The sequence below is a fragment of the Colossoma macropomum genome, unplaced genomic scaffold (genome assembly GCF_904425465.1).
Source record: "Colossoma macropomum unplaced genomic scaffold, Colossoma_macropomum, whole genome shotgun sequence".
Classification (NCBI taxonomy): domain Eukaryota; kingdom Metazoa; phylum Chordata; class Actinopteri; order Characiformes; family Serrasalmidae; genus Colossoma; species Colossoma macropomum.
Genome location: NW_023494803.1, coordinates 35,957,265 through 35,981,816, shown reverse-complemented (window position 1 = coordinate 35,981,816; position 24,552 = coordinate 35,957,265). Strand labels below are relative to the sequence as shown.

The window sequence follows — 24,552 nt, the reverse complement described above, 5'->3', positions numbered from 1 at the left end:
GAAAGGACATGCAGAGACAGCGAGCTGTTTCAGCAGTGAAGTAAAGAACTTTGTACTTTATTATAGAGATGGTGAGTTAGTAAGTGGGGGACGCACAATGATTTCGGTATGTCAGATGTTTGCTTTTTTAAAAAAATAGGAATCGGACAGTTAAAGAACAGTGAACAACTGCATGCTTCATTACAAAGAGAGCACAGTTAGTCCTGTATTAATGGATTTCCTGCAGTGCAGTATGTGAAGTGGTGAATAAACATCATTGTACCTGTTTTTTCAAATGTGGCTCTACTAGTACATTGTGTCCATGTACCAGAATGCTGCAATATATGTATATCATGTTTCATGATAGTCTTTAAGTATAGTGATGTATTTTTGCCGAAGCGCCCACCCCTAATGTATTTATCTACTCTGGAAGAGCAAAATATTTAGGTAATGCTGAGTTACTGTGCTAAAATGTAATTTTGTTCTATTTTACTGCATTTGTAACCATACCCACATAGATATTATGTTTCTCTGTGATACTAATCCAAGTGGATTGCAAATGTTTATGTATCTGCATCGGTATTGGCTGACATTTACATGACAAATATTGGATAGGTGTATTGGCCCACAATTCCCATATTGGTGCATCCCTGCTAGTATGAATTCTTTTTCTCTTTTGGTGGAAGTGGTAATCTATGTGGTTGTCAGTATTTCACTTATTCTAATAGCTTCCTCCCTCTTTTTCACACAGCCATTTCTCTTCCTGTGGCTACTCTATTATGTCCCTTTTCAGTGAAACTGACCTTTGTCTTCTCTTTATCCATTTAAAAGCCCTTCCTGGCTGCTGCCGTCAGGTGATAAGGCTCCGTTCCTTGGACTCTAATATGACTTCGGAGGAAGTGCTTCTGGGAACTGGATAGCTAATAATAACAGTGTCCTGTGATGTAACAGGGAAACACTTGACAACACTCTTTTTGTTTGTGCGAAGAGCTTTAATGATTTGGGTGTAACGTTGTGAAAGGTTAATTATTTCCCCTCTTTCTGAATTAGATTATTTTAGTGTCTCAAAGGAAATGAAAAATCTGTTTACTCAGCAGTGTGCAGTGATTTTCATATTAATATTAATAACCATTTGAATTTGGTCTGCTAATAGAACACTTTGTTAATGTAAGGCTTGTGTTCCAGGCTTGCATGCTCTCCCCACACATGTTAGTTTTCACTTTTGTGCATGTTTTTTTCGCCTACACTGTACTCAAAAGTAGAGAATTCCCTCGTCAATGATTTGCCAAGCCATTGTGTTCCATCAAGTGTACACTGAAGGTCGAGAGGGTTTTCCTCACAAGGGTCATTTAGCGTTGTGGCAGTGTGATAAAAAGGGTTAACCTTAGTAGATATATAGGGCAGCACTGACTTCAGTCTCAAGGACAAATGAGCACTCGCTTTAAGGAAACTCTGAACAGAAACACACACACGTTTGCACTGTTTCTACACAGCCTGTGACTAAGTACATCACTGAAGTCATTTCTAAAATCAGTTTGGTCGCTTTGGGAGGAGGGAGGTTTTTGATCTCTATGACGACAAAATAAAATAGAAAAGGTTCCAGTGATGATGGCTTTGCATAAGAGGGTGGAGGAGACCTTTTTTTAATGCAGCTTGTGAGTAAGAGATTCCTTTCCACACAGAGAGATGTCACGCGAAGGCACCATGCACCTCTGCCTAAAGCGTGGAGTTCCTCAGGGGTGTACTCTGGGGCCTTCTGTGAAGTTCTGAAGGCAGCTCTTTTTGCTCGTATACCACAATAGTGTCCAGCCCATGGCAGAAGGCTTGTGTCTGAAGTCTGAAAGACCCTGTCTGTCTTTGCCTCCAAATCTTTTCACACTTGTAGATGTCCTGTTTCTGAATAGCTGCTCTGTGTCGGCGTTACTCTGTGTGTTTGTGCTAGTATTGTGAAAGGATGGCCTTTATGCTGGCTCCTTCAGGCTGACTCCAGCCTTGCCCCTGCACCGTGGGCTCATTTGTCTGGCTTGAAATGCGTTTTTGTGCCTCTCTGCATGTGAATGGACCCAGCATTTCCCCTCTCAACCTGTTCTGTGGAAGCGGGGCGAGTCGACGTTGATTCCAATCGGGGAGTCGGGAGGTCAGCTGGGGGAAGATTTTGGGGAGAGGCAGTGTGAGAAGCAGATGTTCTACTAATCCTGCCCTTGGAACTAGACCCCTAATTTTCCCACAGAGAGGCAAGCGGGAGAGGTTAAACGAGGTGCTGTGAGCATGATAAAGCACTTTGACTTTAAACTGACATGCAGATCGCCTCTTCTTGTTTGTGCAGTCTGCACACTTGAGGTGTTTGTGAGGTTGTGGCCTGGAGTCACCTAAAGATCTATTGAAGTTTCATTTTTGAAGGAAAGGTGCTTTGATGGTTGCCCATAAGAGATTCACATGGACACATCTTTTGTTTATTTCTTTCTTTTTTGCTTACTTTCTTGTGCTTTTTCTTTTACATTTTCATGACAGAAGTAGTTTTCTTATTCCTTTTCTTGTTTTTCCTATCTTCTTCCATTTCTTTTTTGATCCAAGATCAAAGACTTAAGGATTGCATATGTGTATGTGTGACCCGCATGACATGAACGAATTTAAACTTTTGTTGTTTCAGGAGTAGAGTATGAACAAGACGATACCTTATACAAGAAATTATGCAAATAAGATTAGAGTTGCTAGTGAGCGATATGCTGGTTCATTTGTCATAACTTTTAGATCAGCATGCCACAAATAAGAGCAGATGATGCAGTATATAAACAGCAACAATGCTAATGGTCAGTTCGTTGAGCTGAATGGCTGAGTCAGGGATGTGTGAGTCAAGTTTCAGTGAAATGAAAACACAGCCATCAGTTGATTTGCCTCCGACTGTGCAGCCAGTTGCAGTCTGAGGTAGTCCGCTTTGCCGGTCACCGGTCTTATGGGGTTAGCATTTAGGCTTGCACGGACCCCAGCTTGCTTGCCGCACTTACTTCTTTCAGCGCTGCCTCACTTGATCAACCACAACAGGTAACGCGGCAGTCTCAGGTGTTGTTCCCACATCAAGCCAAGGGCCGGCTCTTACTGGCAGTGTGAATGACTTCTGATATTTGCTTAATTAGATTTACTTCAAACCAAAACCACAAATGGTTTTATTTGAGTACCATTGTTGTCAGATCAAAACCTTCTCAAAACTATTATTTTTTTTTATGCTACCCACTACTAGCCAAAGCAATTGATCTTGGAATCATGTTTTTGACTTCAGACCTTACCTCTGATCTTGCCGCATGCCTATGTACATGAAAGCTTCATTAGCTTTTCTGTTTCAAGCATGTACCCCTCTGCAAGTGGCACATGAATTTTGAATGTAAGCTGCGAACTGTGAGTACTTGTCATCCAGGAGCTCTGTGGACATGTGTGGTATGTGTGTATGGGAGGGTCATGCGCTTCTTTAGTTTGATGTGAGCACTGCTTCATGAGTGCGTTCTGGCCACCGCTTTATTTGGCATCCTGCTCCAGACTTGCTTGGCAGTGCAGACCAAGGGGAAAAAAAGAGTTGTGGAATTTGTGCGTTTAAAAATAAACACCGGATAAAATAAAGGCTACTTTCAAAAACTTTCCCAGCCATTTGGCAAGACGTCATTTAGGTCTGCTTCACGGGCAAATATGCAAGTAACATTGAAGTTTGAATGGGAAAATAATCTTTTTCTTCAGGGAGAAATGACCTCCAGTGTCACTAAGGCTGCGCTGTAAAGCTTCAATGATGTAGTTCAGACTTCCTCTGACTTAGATGAGCTTGAAGGGACTTTTAAACTTTAAATGAAACTGAACTAAAACATGTATTTTAGATTAACGTGTTAAATTCTCGCATACTTATTTCTCTTCCATGTATGTTTTGTTGTTTTTCACATGCCAAAATATTGTTTTTTTGCTATGTGGACATCAGCAAATGGAGATTTGATGCTTTGTAACTGCAAATATTAGAGTGATAGGATTGTTTAATAGGCCTAATTATGCACAGCTAAGACGATTATGTCCTTTCATATCACGCAGATGAGCTTCACCGAGCCTTATCGCCAGCTGACCCAGAAGGAGATGATGAGTTTTCGACCTACAAGGCTGTAGTACTTCTAACGACACAGGTAAGACCAACTGTTGATCCGCAAGATTGTGGAAGTCATTTTCTTCATAGCCTGCCATATTGGTCCTGCACTAACATTACTGATGAAGCTGTCTCCTCAGGCTATACTCTGATAGTGTCATGTTTAATTTATCCCTACACGAAACACCATGAGTTATGAAATCATTTATCATACCCTGCGATTTGCCCATGAAATTAATCGCCCTCGCCATGGCTGTAACTAATAACAGATCAGAGCTAAGTCACTTTCATTTGAGCAAGGAGCAGAGCTAGGGATTTATAATACTGTATTCCTTGAATATTACTGATGGGATCTCTGTTGTACGCCCAGGTCAGGAATGGGGAACTCGGAGAGCCAGTACAGCCTTCAGGGGTCCAGGAGCAACAGCTTCGTCCTCCCTGGTAGACAGAAGCCCTATTCACTGAAGTTTCGCTCTGCCAAAGAGGGAGTTTTGCCACCTCACAGTTGGTGGAGGGTGGGATCAGGAGTTTCTGGTTTCAAATCCAGAGCTATGGGTCGTGGATGTTTGTCCCAACCCAAGAACCATCAATCCTATATGTCCCGTCATTACGACTATGTCACTAAAGGTAGAGACGTGAAGAGAACTAGTCAGTGGAATGGTTCTTCTGAACATTTGAGATCCAGGGGACATGTGATGCTTCCAACTGAGAATGGCTGCCATGAGGCTGTTGGGGAAAACGGAGACAGCACCTATAGTAGAGGAGCTTGTAATGGCCATGCTGTTAACGGACACAAGACACCAGAGAGGAAATCCAAGCTGGAGGAACTGGAGGAGCAGAGCAGCCCCAGGGTTGTCATCAAGAGTGATGGCAGCGTACGGGTAGAGTTCAACAACATCCCCAATAACTCCTTGCTTCCAGATGAGTATACAGGGCCTGTTCAGCTCCTAAAGTTCTCCCCCACAATGGACTCCTTGCCCACTCCGTCTGCTGTGACCCACGGGTCTGATCGTGAAGCTACGCCAGTGGCTGCTAGCTCCATCACTAGAACAAGCAAGGGCAGCTCACTGAGCTCAGAAGGCTCCTGGTATGACTCGCCTTGGGGCACTGGTGGGGAATTGAATGAAGACAGTGCCTCTCCCAACAGGGTTTCAGAAACTCTTTCACCAGTTCGCATGGATTTCTTTGATCAGCAGCTACCTGGCATTACAATATCTGATCTTTACCGGGACCCTAGCATGGCTGCCACCTTTCCTACTGCCAAGGATCTGCCGTTTTCAAATGACACAGCTTTCAAGCACAGATCCTCCTTTGTGTCTGTGATGAAAGAACCTGCTGAAGAGGAATGCCCAGGGGCCAAGCAGTACTCCTCCTTCACGTTACCTTGCCGCAAGTCCAAGCCAATCGCAGACAACACTGGAAAGAGAGAGTCCATTAGGAGCCAAATGAGGCGGCTCAGTGACTGGACCGGAAGCCTGACCAGAAAAAAGAAGAAATCCAAGGTAAGAATTAAGGATGAAAACCCAACTTGAGTAGTCAGTTTACTGTTCTAAGTGCCAGTGTCTGGATATGGAAAACACTTTTACACACACAGTACAATGATGATATGAGAAGCAATACATTTATTATTAAAATAATGTGCCTCTGACTAGATTTCGTTAAAAAAAAATGAAATACTGTAGGTACTGCTACTTGCATTAGAGCTACAAGCACATATCTGTGCAGTGACAGTGTAAAGGCTTAACAAGGGCATGCAGTGTCACTGATGTGAAGCACTTTCCTTATGAAGCACTAAAGCTGTTTGCTTGCTTGTGACACCCACTTGTGGAGAATTTGTAACCTAGGAAACGTGAGCAAGTTCCATTAGATGTTTCAGTTTAAAAACAGTCAGGATTCCCTGTCAGGCTATAAACTTGAATAAATATGTCTGTTTTTATTTTCTTTATAGGCCTGCAAAAATTAATAAGTAGATATTTTGATTCCTTAAAAAACTCCTTATAGTGATGCAGATTTGTTGTAACATTTTACCACAGAGTCTACTACAGTCTACCTCTACTGCATTTTACACACAGCACACAGTGAGAATAGTCACTTTTCATAGTCACGTTTCATCACTGTTCACTAGTAGTTCAGGGTAGTATTTTCTTTAGCTTTGTAACTGACCGTTTAACCAAATAAACTTCTTCCAATCTAATTAACTTTGGCGCTGCGTGAGTTAATTTGATGCATTACGTCATCTCAGCCTTTAATCAGTGTGTGTATCACAGAAACTCATAGCGCCATAATGATAGTGATTTTTTGTATAGACCTAAAGTGTGTTATGTTATGCTTGTACGAAACAAGAGTGCCCTAATGTGAGGCGTGTTGCCAAAGGCTTCGTATATGCCGCTTCAGCAGTGTGGCTGGCTCTGCCTCAGCTTTTTTGCTGAGTTAACCACTGTAGCTGAAGTTAGCTAGGTTAAAAACAGTGAAAAAGTATTTCTCTGGCAATGCAATGGGCTCTTCGTCCACTATGGAGAACATATCTCATTTAAAAAAAAAAAAAAAACCTCCTCAGCATTAAATGTTACACTGGTTGGCCCCAGTGTTAGCTTGTTGAATCATGTGAAGAGGCTGTCTTCATTGCATGTATTAAGTTGCTGTCGGTGTCGTCATTGCTGTTGTCGATGTCAGTGCTCCACCTTCCCTGCAGGTAACGGAATATCCATTCATTAAATCTTGTGATGTCCATGAGATATAGAATATGTACCTTAGAATAACTGCCATGTTCACATAAATAAGAAGGCAAGTCAAATCACTTGTGCCAGCGGGTGCATTCACATTTGGCAACATGCAAATTAAATATTGGGTACAAGTCAAATTCAAGGGTGTTCCCTGTTTTGAGAGTTATAATTATGTGAAGAGCTGCTTCTCTAACACTAAATTACTCCATAGAATGAAGCTTCTTTTAGAGCAGTTATTGAGCCAAGTTATTTGTTTACAAAAGTCTGGTCAGTAAGTGATTATTAAGATTCCATGCACAGTGACGGTCTCTCGCTTAGTGTCTGCAGTACCTATAAAGACAGTATTTCTTCCTGGAGTATTAATCTCCTCTAGCCACTGATCACCTGTAGTTAGAACAGGCCCAAAGAGGAAGTGATGGACCGAAGAGTTCTTGGCTGTCACTGCCTGGGCAAGGTGCCACTGCGGTCACTATTGTTTTGACAGGAGTGGAACACCGTCTCACGTTGTGAACAATATTGCTTGCCTCACTATGCCAGCTGTCTGAGAGAGAGAGAAGCCACAGGGCATTACCAAATGAAAATCGTGACACGCCAGTGTAGACGTGTTTGCCGTGGATGTAGAGATGAGCCTTGAACACGGATTGAACATTCTTAAGGATGAAAAGTCGGGGAATTCTTAGCAGAGGCCGAGGGCATTTCTGGGTGGGTACTACAAGACTGGATGCAGGACCACTGTTCCTTACAGCTGAATAGTACTACTGTGTTTTCTGCACAGCTTTGTGTGGAAGCCAGTGCAGCTTTTTGGTGGAATCTGTTATCAGGACAGTTAAATACCAGCTACATGACTATATTTTTTTTGCTGCTGGATACATGTTATGTTGTGTGAAACTGTGTAGATTTGTAATATATTTCTGTCATTCTTGAATGGTTTATTTTCACATCTAAAAGAAGTTCTGCATAGTTCTGTTTGTCCTGCTGATTTTGCTCTCAGTGTTTTTGATATTCTCAGCCTGCTCACGAACAGTTAAGTGCTATTTCTGCTTCAGATGTGTGAGATTTCTCTGCTTCAGGTTTTGTGATGTGGGACACTTGGCACCAGAATGCTTTTCACAAGGAGCCAGTTTGCTCGGTCTGTAAGACGACACCAGTGTTGCATGACCAGGACCGAGTCGTGTCCTGGACGGCAGTCTGTGCGAGTGACTCAGTGTCTGTGCGCGTGTTTATAAACAGAGTTGTGTTAGTATTTTGGAGGAAAGATTAGCACCTATGTAGTAAAGTCTCTAGATCCAGTTTCTCTACAAAGAGAGTTAGATATCATTAGGGGTGGGCAATATGACAATGCTTTATCGATATCGTGATAAATTTTCAAAGTACAATTTATTGAGCGTATTTTGGATATCAGTACTTAAAGAACACTGACAAGCTATGTTTCATTACAGACTGAGCATGATTAGGCCTGTTTAATTGGATTGAGTGCAGTGCAGTTTGAAAAACACAATTTATTGTGCTTGTAGGTTTATAATCATTATGACAGTATTTTTTTTTGGCTCTACAGGTCCTTTTTATTCTGTTTCAACTTATTAAATCCAACAAAAACAAAATATCCTGTTGAATATCATGTATCGTGAGAATGTCTTGAAATATCGTGATGTGATATATTTTTGCCGTATCACTCACCCCTAGGTGTAAGTCCAATTAAATGTGTGTCCTAATACTATTACTTTTCCTTTACAACTGTAACCTGCTCATGTATGATTTAGCATTAAGGGTCAGAGTCTAACCAGTGTTATTTTTTAATCTTTACATCTCCGATGCAATACAGTGAAATATTTTAAGTAAATAGCAGATTTTACTGCTTAGTATTAGTATTTAGTAAAAAAAAAAAAAATATATATATATATATATATATATATATATATATATATATATATATATATATATATATATATATTTATATATATATATATATATATATATATATATATATATATATTTATATATAGCAAACTGTGATTTGATTTCAGCATGAGTATCGTGCCATCACTACACTGTTATTTACTGCTCCCGAGTGGCGTAGCCCTACCATTAGGACTTTGATCCCCAGTGATGCCACAGCCATCCGCGGCCAGGAGTCCAGTTATAACTGGCTTTGATCTCTCTGGAGGGGGGCAGGATATTCCTCCCTCTCTCTCAATCACTCAGTGTGGTGCTAGCCAATGTGAGCATCTGTTAGCTAACATAAAAGAATTTAGCATTCTCCTCAGGCGTGTTGAGCTGTCCAATCATGTTGCATTAGCAGCAGTTTCGGAGAAAGCATGTGTTAGCCTTCACCCTTCCAGCTTTTTAGCATTGTGTGATTAGAGGCAGATATAGATAGTAAGTGGAATTGGATATAACTAAATTATGGAGTAAAGTGATTTAAAATAATTAAGTAAATAAATCTATTATTTACTCTATTATACTGTTATTTAGCCTTATCACTGCACAGAATGAAAAATAATGAATAGAATATACAGCTTTGACATCAGGTGTGGCTCTTAAATATACTCGAATGAAGATCTACCGTTTTTAACAGCATGTTGAGTTTCTTCAACAGTTCTAACAACTTTGTGCATCAAATATGACATAGAAATACAAATACACTCTTTAGTGTTCGACTAGTGTGAACAAACCTCATTTTCCTTCCTTGTATTACAAGATCATGTCTGCTCGTGTCTACATTTGCCCTAATGGTACTCGTCTCATTACTATACAGCATTTTACTAACCTGCAGAAACTCATAACAGTGTGAAATATTATGACTCGGACTTAATCTTGCTTTCATTATCCTCCACCTGGTGTACAGACCTTGTCTGTGGCTTCAGGGTCAATCAGGGCCGTCCAAAGGGGCATCTGAACCCTCTCTTGTAATTATAGGCAGCTGGTGGAGAGCTGTAGACTTTAAAGAAGAGTTCTAGGGAAGGGCCCTTGTATCCAGGTTGCTTTTGAAGTGCACTCCTCTATGTGAGCAGTGGAGAATCGATGCTCTAATGTAATAGAGCGCAGGTAGCCTTTCATTTCCACGAAAGAGAATAATCTTGTGAAGAACACTACACAGCTGGGGTTGTCAGCTGCACTCGATATAATTAGTAGACACTCGAAGTTTCTTATATCTTTCCATATTGGGAGAAAAAGGATTTTTATTTTGAGCGCATTAATGAGGATATAGTTGTTTTCTGCAAAAGTCATATACTTGCTTTTATAGAAGCAATCACTTTCGTATAGTTATACTATTCATGAAACATTTGATATTTATTACACTGTTATAGCTTAAACGGCTTGACTATTTTTTAAGCGAAAAAAGTCATCATTAATGCCTGATCTTATTGCAGTGTAGTTTTTGTACATACAACTTTAACCTACTACTCCTCCATCCTTTCTTCTAGGAGCCAAGATATAAAGAGCCCGTCGATTGTTTTGACAGTGGTGTTGATGGCCTCACTGCTGAAACCAGCTCTCCCTCTCAGGTTTCCAGTCTACTGTGGTACCCAAAGGGTCAGTCTCGGGGCCGCTCACAGTCTCAGGCGCTGCCCTGCCGGAGCGATTCCGCTGGTGCTCTCCACCTGGACACAGACGCTCTGAGGCAGAACATCTATGAGAACTTCATGAGGGAGCTGGAGGCAGGCCACACGGTGGCAGGAAGTGGAGGAGAGGAGCGAGAGGATAACTCTGTGGAGGAGACCGAGAGTAGTAGCCAGGAGACACTCGGCTCTCTTGAGCAGCTGGATTTGTTGTTTGAGAAAGAGCAGGGTGTGGTCAGGCGAGCTGGATGGTTGTCGTTCAAGCCTTTGCTCACCCTGCACAAGGACCGCAAGCTGGAACTAGTGGCCCGACGCAAGTGGAAGCAATTCTGGGTAACTCTCAAAGGTAAAAACAAGAAATTAAAACATGCAAATTTTAAAAAAATATATGTACAATATAGATGCTCAAACACAAACTAGTGAAAAGCAACAAAGTTGGCACACTGTTGCTCCCAGTACCAAAATAACTTAGTTCAATTTAAATTACTGTTTAATTACAGGACAATTCTCATTATCATTTGACGTTTTGAGTGAAAATGGCCTTCATTTTGCTCAAAATGTGACGAGAAAATGAAGTATTTTTGATGCTTTCATTTTTAATTCAGTCAAAGGAACGCAAAAAGTATTTTTTGTTTATTGAAATTGATCTTTAAAGGGAAATTACACACATAAAAGTTTCTCCGTAATTCAGTTATTGAGATGTCAACAGAGTCATTCAAAGTGTTTTGATGTGAAATAGTTCATTGTAGAGAAACTTAGACTTTGCTTTCTCTACAGTGGTGAGAGGAACCAGGGATGCAAACATCTAGAGCACAAATATAGCCACTTTATTATATGTATTTAATTACATTTATTTAGTATCCAAAACCACCAGTGAAGTTACATGTCTTCTTTTATCATATGTAATGTTGATAATGGTAAAATAGAGTTAAATCTGGAAATCTGGAAAAAAAAAAGTTTTTTTGCCTAGTAGTGCCCTGCATGTGCTATAAATATGCTTTAAAATACATTTTAGGCCAAAAGGTCATCTCAAAAGTACTGTAAAACAGTGTCTCAAGCATCAGGAAGCATGTTCCTAATTATTTCTCTGTTTCTTTATGATCTGTCTCACATTTAACCACTCTGAATGAATTTGTTTATATCTTAACAAATTCATTATACGAAATTTTGAAAGATGAGTGGAATTCACTCTTAACAATAGAGTTACATTTAGACAGGCACTGTGGAAGCGTCTCCACTGTCCCATTTATTTTATAAGACCACATTATAATGTCCTTCAGGATGTTAGCAAATGTGACTTAATTACCTGAGCACACTTTAATACCCTTCTCTTTCTCCAGGCTGTACACTCTTGTTTTATGAGACCTATGGAAAGAGTTCTCCAGAGCAAGAAATGTTACCAAGCTACGCTTTGCTGGCTGAGGACGGCATAGTTCAGGCTGTTCCCGAACATCCAAAGAAGGAGAACGTGTTCTGCCTCAGCAATGCCTATGGCGATGTCTACCTCTTTCAGGTCAGTCAACAGCATGAAAATGAGAATTATACCAAAAATAGGCACCTGAGTGGAGAAAGGTAACCGCGTTTAGAGTGGTTTGATATCAATGTTTAAAAGGCCTTGGTCTCTTTACTGTAGTAGAGGCAAAACAACTGGCAATGTGAGGTTGATAAAAAATGAATTGTACCACAGGTCTTCAAACCAGTCTTAGAGGACCAACAGCCAGTACTCATTTCTGTTCTGCTTCAGCTCAGAATATACCTGAGCAAGGTAACCAGGGCCCCAATAACTTTGAATTAGAGTCAAAATGTGGACTGAGTAGAAATGGTCAAGAACTGCATAATATACATCCATAGTAGACCATATGTGAAGATCTAAAGGTGTGTTAAGGATTCAATGACATGAGTTGGCAATATGACAGTATCGTTATCGTGATAAATTATAGTCACATTAGGTCACAACATGCTTTTCTGAACATGTTGTGGGTATTGCCTGTACTTAAGGAACACTACTGCATGTTTTGTTACACAAAGAGCAGAATTAGTCTTGTTTAACTGGATTTAGTACAGTGCAGCATAAGTATTATTATATTATAGTATTATTATTTATTTTTTAATGTGGCTCTACTGGTGCTGTTTTTGTCTGCTCTGACTTATCAAACTTCTGTCAAAGAAAATATTTCAATACTCATTGTGCCCTGAAGTTTCGTGGTGTTATACTTTTGCTATATCGCCTACCCCCAACCTTAAAGGGCTGGCATCGACTACTGAATATTGCTCTTTTTTTAATAGCAGTTCACCATAGCATGTAAACACTGGTAAATTCTCACAATGTACATTCACTTTGTCGGTCCATATATGAAAACAAAGCTGCAGAAACAGCCCGTTCTGAATTAATGGTTTTTATGATGTGGCAAAAACAAATCCATTTGTGTATATCATTCTGATCAGCCTACAGCAGTTTAGCCACACCCATTCGCACTAATGTTATAAGGGCTATTTCAGCCCACACTGTTTTGTGAATGTGGCATAATACAGGGCCGCCAACCAGAACAGAGTTCATTTACATATGTCAGTCTGTTGAAATCTATGGGATATTGGAAAATGGTCCTGTAAAAGTGAAATACAACTGTTTTTAGAACACGAAACCACACAAATGTTAGAAGTGGCCCTTAAAGAAAAGAATAAAATGCTAGAAAAAGCCCTTTAACTAGCCATTCTAGTTTTACACACATTACAAGGTCCTGCGTAAGTTACATGCATGAATACATCTGTCCAGTAGCATGCTGAACATTTGGACTGTGTCCATGCAGAACAAGCAGTCCACTCGCTGTCATGAAAAGCGCTGTTCACGCTCCAGTCCAGCAATACGGAGCAGAAGTTATTTTAAGTGTGGATTCCTCTCCCTCCCTGTAGAAGCCACAGCTTGTTCATGCACTCAAGCTGGTTGGTTTTGATAACATTTTCCTGCTTAGTCAGCCAGACGATTTCTAGTGACGTGTCTCAGACCACACTCTTGCAGGGCTTTAGAGGAAAGTGGAAATGATTCAAGAAACAGTTTATCACCGCCTGATTCTCTGCTCAGTTTCAAGGACATGCCACATTACGCAGTACATACTCACATTGTTTGGTTAAATGGAGATATGGTTTAATCATCCAGTGATTCAGGGCTGTTGTTTATTTTGTTGCCTCTGCGGTCATCCTTGATTGAGAATACCATAAATGCAATGTTACATATGGCTAACTGTTCCAGATCTTTGCCAATCGTCCTTTCTTTCTGTTTGCTCCCTTCAGGCCTCTAGTCAAACAGACTTGGAGAACTGGGTAACAGCTATCCACTCGGCCAGTGCGTCTCTGTTCGCTAAGCGTCATGGCAAAGAGGACACGCTGCGTTTGCTCCGTGGACAGATCCGTGGTCTGTTGCAGAAGATTGACATGGATGGTAAAATGAAGAAGATGGCTGAGCTCCAGCTGTCTATTGTCAGTGACTCCAAAAACAGGAAGGCCATTGAAAACCAGGTGAGAAGGTGTTGTTTGCGTTTGTTTTTATCAGATGGAACGGGTCACTGGCTTTGATGTGTATCATGCAGGTGATTTGCTTTGTCTCTGGTCAGTTGACTGGCTTAGGAGCAGGATAGTGCTTACATTTGTCTTGGCTTGTTTACTCTGCGATCGATCTTGGCTGTGCATTTGTTGGATTTACTGGTAACTCCTCTCCTGTTGATCTGTTAGTTAATAGATATCTTGACTCACATACCAATTATGTGAATGTGGTCTGGTTCGAACACATTCCTAACTAAATTAGCTTGAATTAAAAAAAGCAATTTGAGTTCAGTTTGTGGGAGGGGACCTCTCTTCAGACCTCTCAACCCATGTACTTGTCATCTGCCCTTTTAGAAACTTTATGTATATATTTCATATAGCTTGAACACTAGTATGAGGTCCTTGGAAATATTTTATATGCATCACTTTCTCTAGAATGTCCCTCATAGCTATGAATCGGATTATACCCTGAATTAGACTACATTTTCATCAGACAAACTTTAGATGTTTTAGCTTTTTGTCAGATCCGACAGGCTGAAATATTTTCTCATATCAGTGCTGCTGTTTCCTGTTAACAGTCACAGTTATTCACTATGGGAACTAAGGCCGGTGAAAGGGTCAGAAAGGGGTCAGAGGGCAGTGAGCTGGTGTCTTTACCCCAGTTATTGGGTGCCAGGCGGTGTATGAGGGATTTGGAAAAGGGTAAGAGGTTAGCAGAGTCTGAGAGACTCGACCTCTTTGAAGTCCTGTTTCTTTAAATTAGTGCCAGCTGGATGTTTTTTTGTTTTTTTTTGAAGTCTCTTTCTTTGTCCTCCCCAAATGGAGTCATAATTATCTTGCATTTAATACAGTTAAATGTCTGCCTATTATGTGTGTGCACCACAGAGCCAAATTAAAGTGGATATCTGCACACGCAAGGCAAAGTCCACGTTAGTTTTATTGGCACTAGAGATGTGACTGAGCAGCACCACATTGGTTCCAGATTGGTCCAATGTGTAGCAAACAGCTTTTGTTTGAGGGGGGACATCAGACCCAGAGTCACATGATGACATCGAATTACTAAAGTTGGATTTTACTCATTCACAGTAACTCATCTTTTGTATTTAGGGTTAATTCAGCATGTAATTACTACAGCTATGAAAATGATTTAGTTATTTATTTTTTTATGTTTATTTTGAGGATTTTAAAGTCAGTGTAAATTATAAATTGAGTGAGACAGAGTATCAGGGAGGCTTTCTGAGCTAGCTGAATGTTTTCTCTCGATGATGGGTGGGGGTAGTGAGAGAGGAAGGTGAAATATATATTGGTTATTTTTTTTCCCTGCCTGCTTGTGCACGGTGATGTAATCAAAATTTATTAGACATTGTAGAGGTGAGGCAAAAGTCTCAAATTTGATCGAAGATTATGGGAAAACAAGAATATATACGATATGACATGACAGAAGATATGATAGATGGTGTGATCTATGATATGATATGATGTGATGGGACATGTACTTAGTGTTGAAAATGGTCAGTTTTGCTTTCAGGTTTGATACTATTTTTGTTATTTTGTTAAAAATGTCTTGATTTTTTTCAGAGCTCTAAGTAGACACTTCATATATTTGCTTGATTCAGATAAATACAAATTTCAAAGCAAAAAAATGGCAAACTAACATACCGCTGCTGTCGGAGCAAAACTGTAAATCCAAAATGGTAACTTTACAGGAGAAAGAAAAAAACATACTATACTTTTAATGTAAGTCAATGTAACCAGAATTTTATCCAGGTAATTTTGGGCCATTTATGTTGGTACATTTATCATGACACACAATGTGAAGAGCAACAGGCTTTTTCAAATTGTGTCAAAAAACTGAAAAATGACAAAAAAGGAGATGCAAGGTTTAGCTCCGACAGCAGCAATGTCCAAGTGTTTTTTTCTCCCCAAGTTTAGTGGTTCCCATGAAAAAAGGCACATGACAGAATCTCAGAAGAGACCAAGAGCCATATTGGTGATGGTTTTATATCTTTCTCAACATGCATTTAGATATTAATCTGCTGTTAAAGTATTTGAGGCACATCAGGCAACATTTGGAGCACAAAGCATGTCTAGCAGTGAAGCCTGTGAACGCTGATGGTGAGGGTGCAGAAGATTCCACAGGCTGACCCTACAGTGCCTGATCTCTGTCCAGCCCTTTCCACTCGGTTTAATGGTTCCTTTGTGACGTGAGTGAGTGTGAGCTAATAGGATTTAAAGTACCATACGGCTTGAATTAATCTTAATGAAGCCTATCTCCTCCAAACCTATGGGCCTGGGCTCAATCAGTCTTTCTGATACCCTTGCCAAGCACCAGTCAACAAGCAAAAGCAGCGCTTATGTCACAAATGCACTGTTGATTAGTCAGAAGTTTTGTCAACAGAAAGAGGTACTTAATGGAGCACCTTTTAAGGACACCGCTGGTTTTAGCTCTGTGTGCTACACATACTTTATTTTACTACTACAAGGTACCACAAACAGTTCTTTGAGCGATGCTCTTGGTTGCCTAAGGAACCATTCTTTGCAAAATAGATGTATGAGTGTGAAGAGCATTTTAAATGTTTAAAGAACCTTCACATAATATAAAAGTTCTATACCAGCTTCATATAGTATAAAGGTTCTATACCTGTTTAAGGGTTCTTCTCAGAACTACTGCATTGTGAGGAGTTTTTTTAAACTTTAAAAAGTTTCTTCACACACATTTCATTAACAAAAATGGTTCACTAAAGAACTATCCATTAAAAGGTTCTTTAGGGAAGAAAAAGTGGTTCTTCTATGGCATCATACCTTTCTGGTACCTTTTTAAGAGAGTAAACTAAACCCATTTTATCCATTGCCTCAGTAATGGAAGCTACAAGCTTTTGAAATTGCATTCGAATACTGTCATTTATTTATATTAAATAAGTGAAGTGGATTTATATTTGTATTAGCAGGAAGACATCACAGCCTGCTGCTTTATGTGGAGATTCATCTTTATCTGCAGACTTCATAAAACCGTAATGGTTTTCATTGCCTGCCTTTCTCAGTGAAAATAATAAGAATGTTCTCAGAGCTGACTCACTATAAAATGCTCTGGCACTTTTTTTCCCTTGCAGACTGCATGTTTGAGGGGGGGGGGAGAAGTCTGGGATGTAGCATGCTAGGGTGTTGCATACCTTTCCCTCTGCCCCCCATGCATTTTATTACAGAGGATAATAGCAATGTAGGTTTTAACCCTTTAAATGCCAGGGCTCACTGGCAGGCCCAGTGTTTTATTACACACTTCTATAACCTAAGAATAGCTCAACCAGTTTGCATTGAAGTCCCTGTAGTTATAATAAGCCTTAGTGTGTAATAAGCCTGGGATTTTAAAGGGTTGACAGCAGATCCACACCCTGCCCCCCTCAGCGTCAGTACCAGTAACCCCTGTGGCCTCCCCTCACCGAGCCCAATCATGACCTTCTCACATCTGAGAGCAATTACAGCTGTGCTGATACACCTCTCTGTGCTCGATTCTTTATCTCTCCCCTCACTCACACACTCTTAAACATAACCGTATCTTGGAAAAAGCCTGGCTTCCAGTATTCCTCTCAGAGAAATTCCTCTGTTAACGGGACATTCTGGCCAAAGTGAAAATTGTAACCATTACATCTGTAACTTGCTTCTTCGCATCCTACTTTGGTGTTGGGCTCTTGTCTATAATGAGATTTTCTAGTTTGAAGACAGGAAAAACTCCCTTCTGGTGATGTATTTTGAAGGTTGTTAGGACTGCAACTGCTTGGGTGAAGGCTGTTTTATAATTTTTAATTTTTTTGTTAGCTGTGGAATTCAGAATTAAGCTAAAACAGCTAACATAACTGCTGAGAAGCCATGAAACTTGTCTTCAAATCACCATCACAGTGGAGGGATGAACTGAGACTGAAATGAAAGAAATGACTTGTCAGTTGAGGAGGTCATTATAATCAGTATCAAGTTATACTGTTGCTAGGGATGATGGCGAATTCTGTGGGTTAAAAGATTCTGATTCTCTTGCTCTTCTTGTTTATTTACAGATCCAGCAGTGGGATCAGAATCTGGAGAGGTTCAACATAGACCTGTTCCGCATGCGCTGTTACCTGGCCAGCCTGCAGGGTGGGGAGCTGCCCAACCCGAAAAGCCTCCTGGCCACAGCCAGCCGTCCATCTAAGGCTGCTCTGGGTCGTCTGGGAATGTTCTCCGTATCTTCTTTCCATGCACTGGTAGGTGTCTCCAACACATGAGCAATCCTGTGTCACACCATTTATGTCACATTTACGCTTGGTGCTTCTAAACATCTGCGAGCATGTTTTCGGGCAGCTAATCAACCTCATTTTTTCCCTTCGCCTCTCAGATCTGCTCTAGAGATGAAGCTACGCTGAGAAAGCGTTCCTTATCTCTGTCCCAGCGGAGCCACCGAAGGAAAGGAGTCTTCTCCTCACTCAAAGGCCTGGACAGCCTCACCAAACGCAGCCACGAGAAAAGACCCTCGGCTTCACAGGTAACACAAACAACTCAACACGGAGTGTTTTAACGTGCAAGAAATCATGCAGCATATGCACATTGGTCCCGTGCTGAGTATAATACTTGTTTTCCCTCGTCACTTTAAATTAGTTTAACAGGTATATTATATCCAAACAGTTTCTTCATGTGTTTTTACAATGTTTCTGTGCACGTGGAGTTAAGTTCTGTTTTTATGTGCACTGTTGCTGGGGAAATTCCTCATGCAGGTGCAAATAAGCACCTTTTGTAAATCCTGTCAGCCTGGTAATTATTACCTAGAGAGAGTCATTATTTATTGATGGTGTTCAATTTCCTATCTCCGCCTTTTCTCAGAGAAACACATGCTAGTCTGTTTGTTCTGTTTTTGGCTGTAGGAAATGTGTATTTAAAAAAGATTTAATGCTTGGAGAGTTTGATTCTGTATAAATTGTTTTAATTCCCAGCACTCTGTGCTTTACATTCTCTGCCAGTCTAAATCAGTCTTTATTGACTGCCTCGCTTGATCAAATTAGACAGTAAAGTAGGAGTGTCACCATTGATTTATATTAGTAATTGAGAAAAAATTAGCCATTATTTTGATGGTTGAGTAATCATATACACTTTGTAACAGCAAACATTTCATTCTAATTCATATATATATATATATATAATATATATATATAAAATTTATAACCACAGGAGCCTGATGGCCTGTTAGCTGTCTGCTGAGCTGTTCAGCCTATATGAAGTCAAACTAAACCTTTTGTTTCATACACATTAAATTTGTAATTACAAACATGCGTGTGTTAGTGAGATCCTGCTGATGAGGGTGCACTCTTTTCTTGTGATGCTCACCAAAACAACTTGAGTGCAGATAGCTCCCCCTTGTGGTGAATTTTTGACTGCTGAATAAGGCTTTATGATGACGTGGTACTTGGTTTATTGTTTTAAATAAAAATGAATTGAGAACATGAATTTTAATTGATAAATTTATTAATTGCGTCATCATAACAGTTTGCAGTAAAGCACCTAATTCCTCTGAAAGTTGGTAAAAGGGCATCTGTTTCTCTTTTATTTATCTCTTGTAACAAGGATTGCATTGACATTACCTACTGTTCTCAGACTGGTCTTTCTCAGGTAAGAATAAAAAAACAGCTAGTTTTATGTATGCAGTTATAGTAACCCAGGTGCTGGCTTGCCTTTTTTTTTTTCTATGCTCACTGTAGCACATTGTCCCTGCCTGAAACCTTTTCCCCATGCACGTGCTCTATAACTATCCCAGGTGGCCTTAACTCTGACAAAATGGCTCCCATCACTGTTTGGGGAGTGTCCCTGTCCCTCCCTGACATGTGTCGGGTAATGGGAGATCCAGCCGGCTTGGCTAATGAGTCCCAAATTCATTTCACACTGCAGAAGGCAGAGGTGAGAGCGAGAGAGAGAGAGAGAGAAAGGAGGGGGGAGAAATGCGTTATAAATTATTAAAAGCCATATGTGGTAAATTGCAGCCTGCTGTATGCTGCCCTGCAGCGACAAACAGATGGTTTGTGTAAGAGACCTGCGCTAGGCGCTAAATATTAAACAGGCCAACCTTTATATGGAGGCCTTTTTGCATCAGCCCTCAAGTCAAGGTGTCTCTTTTTTCCCTCTCTTTTGTGCTGTCAGAAAGTATCAAAAGGCTGTTTAATTTCTCACAGAGGGGCCGAGGAACGTCCTCCTGAGCAATATCTTGAAATCTCTATTCTCTTGTTCAGCGGGAGCCCAGAAATGTGTGAAAGGAAATGGTGGTGGCTCATTGGAAAGGTGGAAAGGCCCATTACTCTTTCAGTAACCTCTCAATTGTCACCATTACCATAGTTTATTCATCTCCCCGTTAGCACATAACGCAGCGTCACCTGTTATCCCAGCCTCCCTGATAAAATGCATGGACTTGTCGCAGAAAGTATTACTCATTGGTGTGATTGTGCCTCAGTGCTAGTTAGAACAGGTCAAGCTGCAGCATCTGATCCTGTCATGTCTTCATCTCTGTCCCTTTCCCCTGTGAGCTGCTCCTCTGTTCTATATGAGACCTACTACTTCTATTATGAAAGTCTTCTTCAATATGGAAATTTTTTTTTTGTACACAGTATTTATCATCTTTTTTACGTCTCTGTATATATTTAGAAAATCACAATTCTACTTGACTTTGACTATTTTGCAAGTTTAGTACTATTGGGAAGGACTTCGTTTTACACAGGGGTGGGTGCTAATGTAGTTCAAAAGGGCCCATATGGAAAACCAGAAAGAATAAATGAGTTTGATGTTTGTAAAGTTTCAAAAAGTACCATATATGAAAACTACGCTGCAAAAACAGTCCATTTTGAGTTTACTGTTTTTATGATTCATATATGAATGCCTTTACATATATCCACCCATCTACAGCAGTTTAGCTCCACCCATTCATGCTGAAGTTACAAGGAGCGTTTAGCCCAGACTGCTTTTTGAATGACGCACAATACAGCGCAGTCATTTAGAACAGAGGTCGTTTACATAGATTAATCTTAAAGGCACAGTAACAAAAACAGCCTGTTTAATTCTACAGGATGAAGAGAGGTTGAAAAATTATGTAAAAATAAATTATGGCTGTTTTTGGTTCATAAAACAACACATGTCATAACTGGACCTCAGGAGGGGGGAAAAAAGTATTATATGGACCCTTTAACCTATTAGCAGAGGAGAAGAAATGTCATAAGTTACAGAGATGAGCATGGCTACTTGATTTACAAACTGCCGTCACACAGGAAATGTTCAATATGCAGTACATTCAGTCGCTCACAAGTAAAAAAACATGTCCAAACATTGACTTTTACTATAGTTTTTTCTACCTTAACTGCCTACCTAGCTGTCTTAAGTTAATGTAATGTGTCGCAATAGATGATATGATGGAATATCTACCAACATGGCAATTTACACAGGATTAATATAACCTGGGGTTAATTCTGTGGTTTGTAAAAAGATAAAAGTTTCTATAGAGACGTAAAGAAAGAATCTTTACAGATGTTGGGGTGCGCAGTGCATAGAAATGTCTGGCATTTGTAGAGAAACACCGGTAGTGATTACGTTACCACTCCTCCCCATGTAAAAGTAATCTATTCTTATACGGGGAGATTCATTCGAAAGAGGACCTGAATATTCGGTTGTAACTCCCGTTAGGATGAAGCGATCTGAACCAAAAAAATCCGCTACATACCCTGACGTATGTGTAATCGATTGCATTACATGCAATGTTGGAGTGATATCCGTTTTCTGCCAAACACATGAAGGGGTACGGGGGCATGCAGCCAGAAGTTGCAAACGGAGGTTAAACGTCGCGACGGCTGTCCAGTGCCTACCTCCTCGCTCTGACGCAGGGGCTTCCCGGCTTGTTCGAAGCTCAATATACTGAGGAGCACATTGCTCGTTGTTTTGTTCAGATTGCTTCGTCCTAGTGAGAGTTATTACAGAATATTCGGGGCCCCTTTCGAGTGACTCTCCCTGTATTTTATTATATATTCTAAAATATATTTTATATTTTTATTATGGTACCAGGGGTTCATATGTAAAGCAAAACTTTCATGATACAGTCAACCTGTTTCCCTGTGCATGACTAAGATCTGAATCTGAATCCGCCCTACCCAGTTTGCCTGCTCTTCCAGCTAAATTTCCGCACTCCCACACTGCTTATTACTTCTAGTCGAGCCTCAAGGCTTCTGCTTGTCATTGAAATAGTATAAAAGCAGGAGGCTCACTGTGCCCAGTTTGTAATTATGGACAAAATGCCGGTTTGTCTGCAGCAGTGTTTGCGTTGCTATTGGCCACCTCTGTCTGACAGAGGGTGACTAAGAGTTTTATGAGAGTCAGTGTTGATGTATTTTTTCCTTCCTCTTTCAGATCTTTGACTGTGATGGAGAACAACTTGGCTATCTTCCTCCTTCTAGCAGTGAGGTAAAATATTGCCAATTCTCCATCCTTACTTTCACATTTTACTGTTGTCTGTAGTTTGTTCATGATGTAACTGGGATGTAACTGCCTTCAGACACAAGTTCTGATTTCCATAATTAACACTTGTGTGGAAAGCGATGGTTTGGTTTCTGTAAACCGAGAAGATTTTTGTCTAAAGGACACATTTTGGTCAGCTTTGGTGCAGTCCAGATGTCTAACTGCACTGTTTCTCTGGGTACAATGATCTGCATTCATGTGGAGTCTTCCAAGGCTTCCATGGTCCAAAGTGTTCAGTTTTATTCAGTTAATGGTTAAATCTGACCATAAAAATGGGTACACAAAGATTCCCTTTCATAGGACCACATTTCAGAGATTCTCATTTCCTGTGTTTGATTCATCCGGCCTTATGTATGAGGGCACATGGTCTAAAGCTGTATTTTCTGTCAAAGCCTCTTTAAGACCATGTAAAATGTAGTAATAATAATATTAATTTTATTGAGATGAGGTTTACCAGTTTCTTATTAGGATCAACCAGTGTAATATGTACTTATATATAAGCTGCATCTTGTATTTATTATTCTCAGTGTTTTTAGGTATTTTATTTATAGATTTATTTATTTCCTTATTTTGCAGTTACCCTTTACACAATGCGGTCTGGTTGCTAAGAGGCGTTGCTAAAGTAGTATTTCATTATGGCGGTTGCCTCAGATACGAAGCTTCTGTTCTGCTTTGTTTCCTTCTTTAAAAATAGTGGATGGAGGTTAGCTGCTATAAATGAACATTTTGGAAAGGAAAGTCTGAAGTAAGGGTTTGGGTGCACACAGACTTAAACAGCGTCTGCAGGGCAGCTGGCTACTCATGGAAGGTTGACGGTTGGAGCACTGGGCAGTATGGAATGAATGAATGTGCAGTGATGCTGGTCAGGAAAGAGTGAAATATACTGCATGAAGAAGTTAAAGAATAACATGGTGGCCCAAATATCAATATTTAGTTAATTACTATGGTGACTGACACTTGCTCCATGTTGCAGAAGGGCCTTTAGAGGCGTGGTATGCAAAGCTGTGCCGCACGCTCTGCCCCCCTCGCCAAAAAGGACATTTGTTGCTGTTATTGTTGCTGTTTGCTGATTTAAGGATTGTGTATGTGTTTATTTTGGTTTATGGTGTTGAGGTGTGGCTTGAGTATCTGCAATGAAGAGAAGTTACATGGCTAGAAGTGATCTTGCCTGCAATTCCAGCTGTTTTTCAGTGGCCTTTTTTGGTTCTCTTCTGCCAGGACACCGCATTATTCTTCTACCATGTATTTAGCCCTGTAGTAGACTATGAGGGTACTACAGGATAGTTTTCTTACAGTATATATTTTTTAACTTTTGTCAAACTCCACTGTATCCAGTGAAGGTGACTGTTTGGTCATGTTACAGATGTAGACGGCTGTGTTTGGAGTCTTGCCCAAGGATTCTTATTGGTATAGCATGGTGTTCTTGCCAGGTAAAGAATCGAATCCCAGTTTTCCACAGGTGTTATTCACTATGCTGTAGCAACTGCCAATGGCACTGAGCTCTTGCATGTAAGACAGCATTAATTTATTCAATTTTAGTGATTCCCACCCCTAAAAGATTTCCTCTTCCACTGACGTTGCTCGGTACTTTCTTCAGAGGTAACTTTTTTGGTCTCACTGAAAATGACCATCAGTCCAGTAACTGAAATGAGAGCATGAACCACACAGCTGAGCTCACAGACCGGAGTTGTCTCGCTGGCTAGTGACACATACTTGCCAGAACATTGGGTCCCTTTACCTTGGCACAGGTTTGAGGTAACTTTTTGAAAGTGAAATGAATGCTTTTCTGTGTGAAGCTGACTTTCCAGCCGCTATGGTCAGAAATGACATGTTGTTTTCTCTGGTCAGTAACGGAGGATAGGTGTGTCTTTCCAGCACCAAAGATATGAAAGCAAATGAATGGACCACAGTGTGTTTCATTTTGACTGGCACATCGTTAGACAGCCACAGTGATGAATGTCAGTAGACGCTCTCTAAGAGTCACGTTGTGTCTCTTAGACCATTTCTAAGCAGCTTTGTTTTGGATACCCATGAATCATCATTAAACACATAATTAGGCCTCCTCTGGTTGTGAAAAAGCCCAAATCCTCTTCTGGAAGGATTTCTATGTTTTGATGTTGGTGTTCAGATACTA

General features: G+C 40.4%; 1 protein-coding gene across 5 annotated transcripts in view; it reads left to right on the top strand.

The window, feature by feature from the left end:
* The window catches only part of tiam2a (TIAM Rac1 associated GEF 2a), an 89,529-nt gene that overhangs the window by 26,631 nt on the left and 38,346 nt on the right, over positions 1 to 24,552 (top strand). For 3 of the 5 annotated variants that reach the window (XM_036592688.1, XM_036592690.1, XM_036592689.1), the window contains exons 2-10: positions 4,045 to 4,133; positions 4,464 to 5,595; positions 10,242 to 10,722; positions 11,717 to 11,889; positions 13,665 to 13,889; positions 17,960 to 18,145; positions 18,277 to 18,423; positions 19,497 to 19,541; positions 22,311 to 22,364. In XM_036592688.1, the coding sequence (XP_036448581.1) occupies positions 4,471 to 5,595; positions 10,242 to 10,722; positions 11,717 to 11,889; positions 13,665 to 13,889; positions 17,960 to 18,145; positions 18,277 to 18,423; positions 19,497 to 19,541; positions 22,311 to 22,364 (2,436 nt within the window). In that variant the 5' untranslated portion in view covers positions 4,045 to 4,133; positions 4,464 to 4,470. Of the gene's footprint in view, positions 1 to 4,044; positions 4,134 to 4,463; positions 5,596 to 7,227; positions 7,519 to 10,241; positions 10,723 to 11,716; positions 11,890 to 13,664; positions 13,890 to 17,959; positions 18,146 to 18,276; positions 18,424 to 19,496; positions 19,542 to 22,310; positions 22,365 to 24,552 lie in introns of those variants that run through there. The other 2 variants (XM_036592693.1, XM_036592694.1) reach the window with 2 other exon arrangements.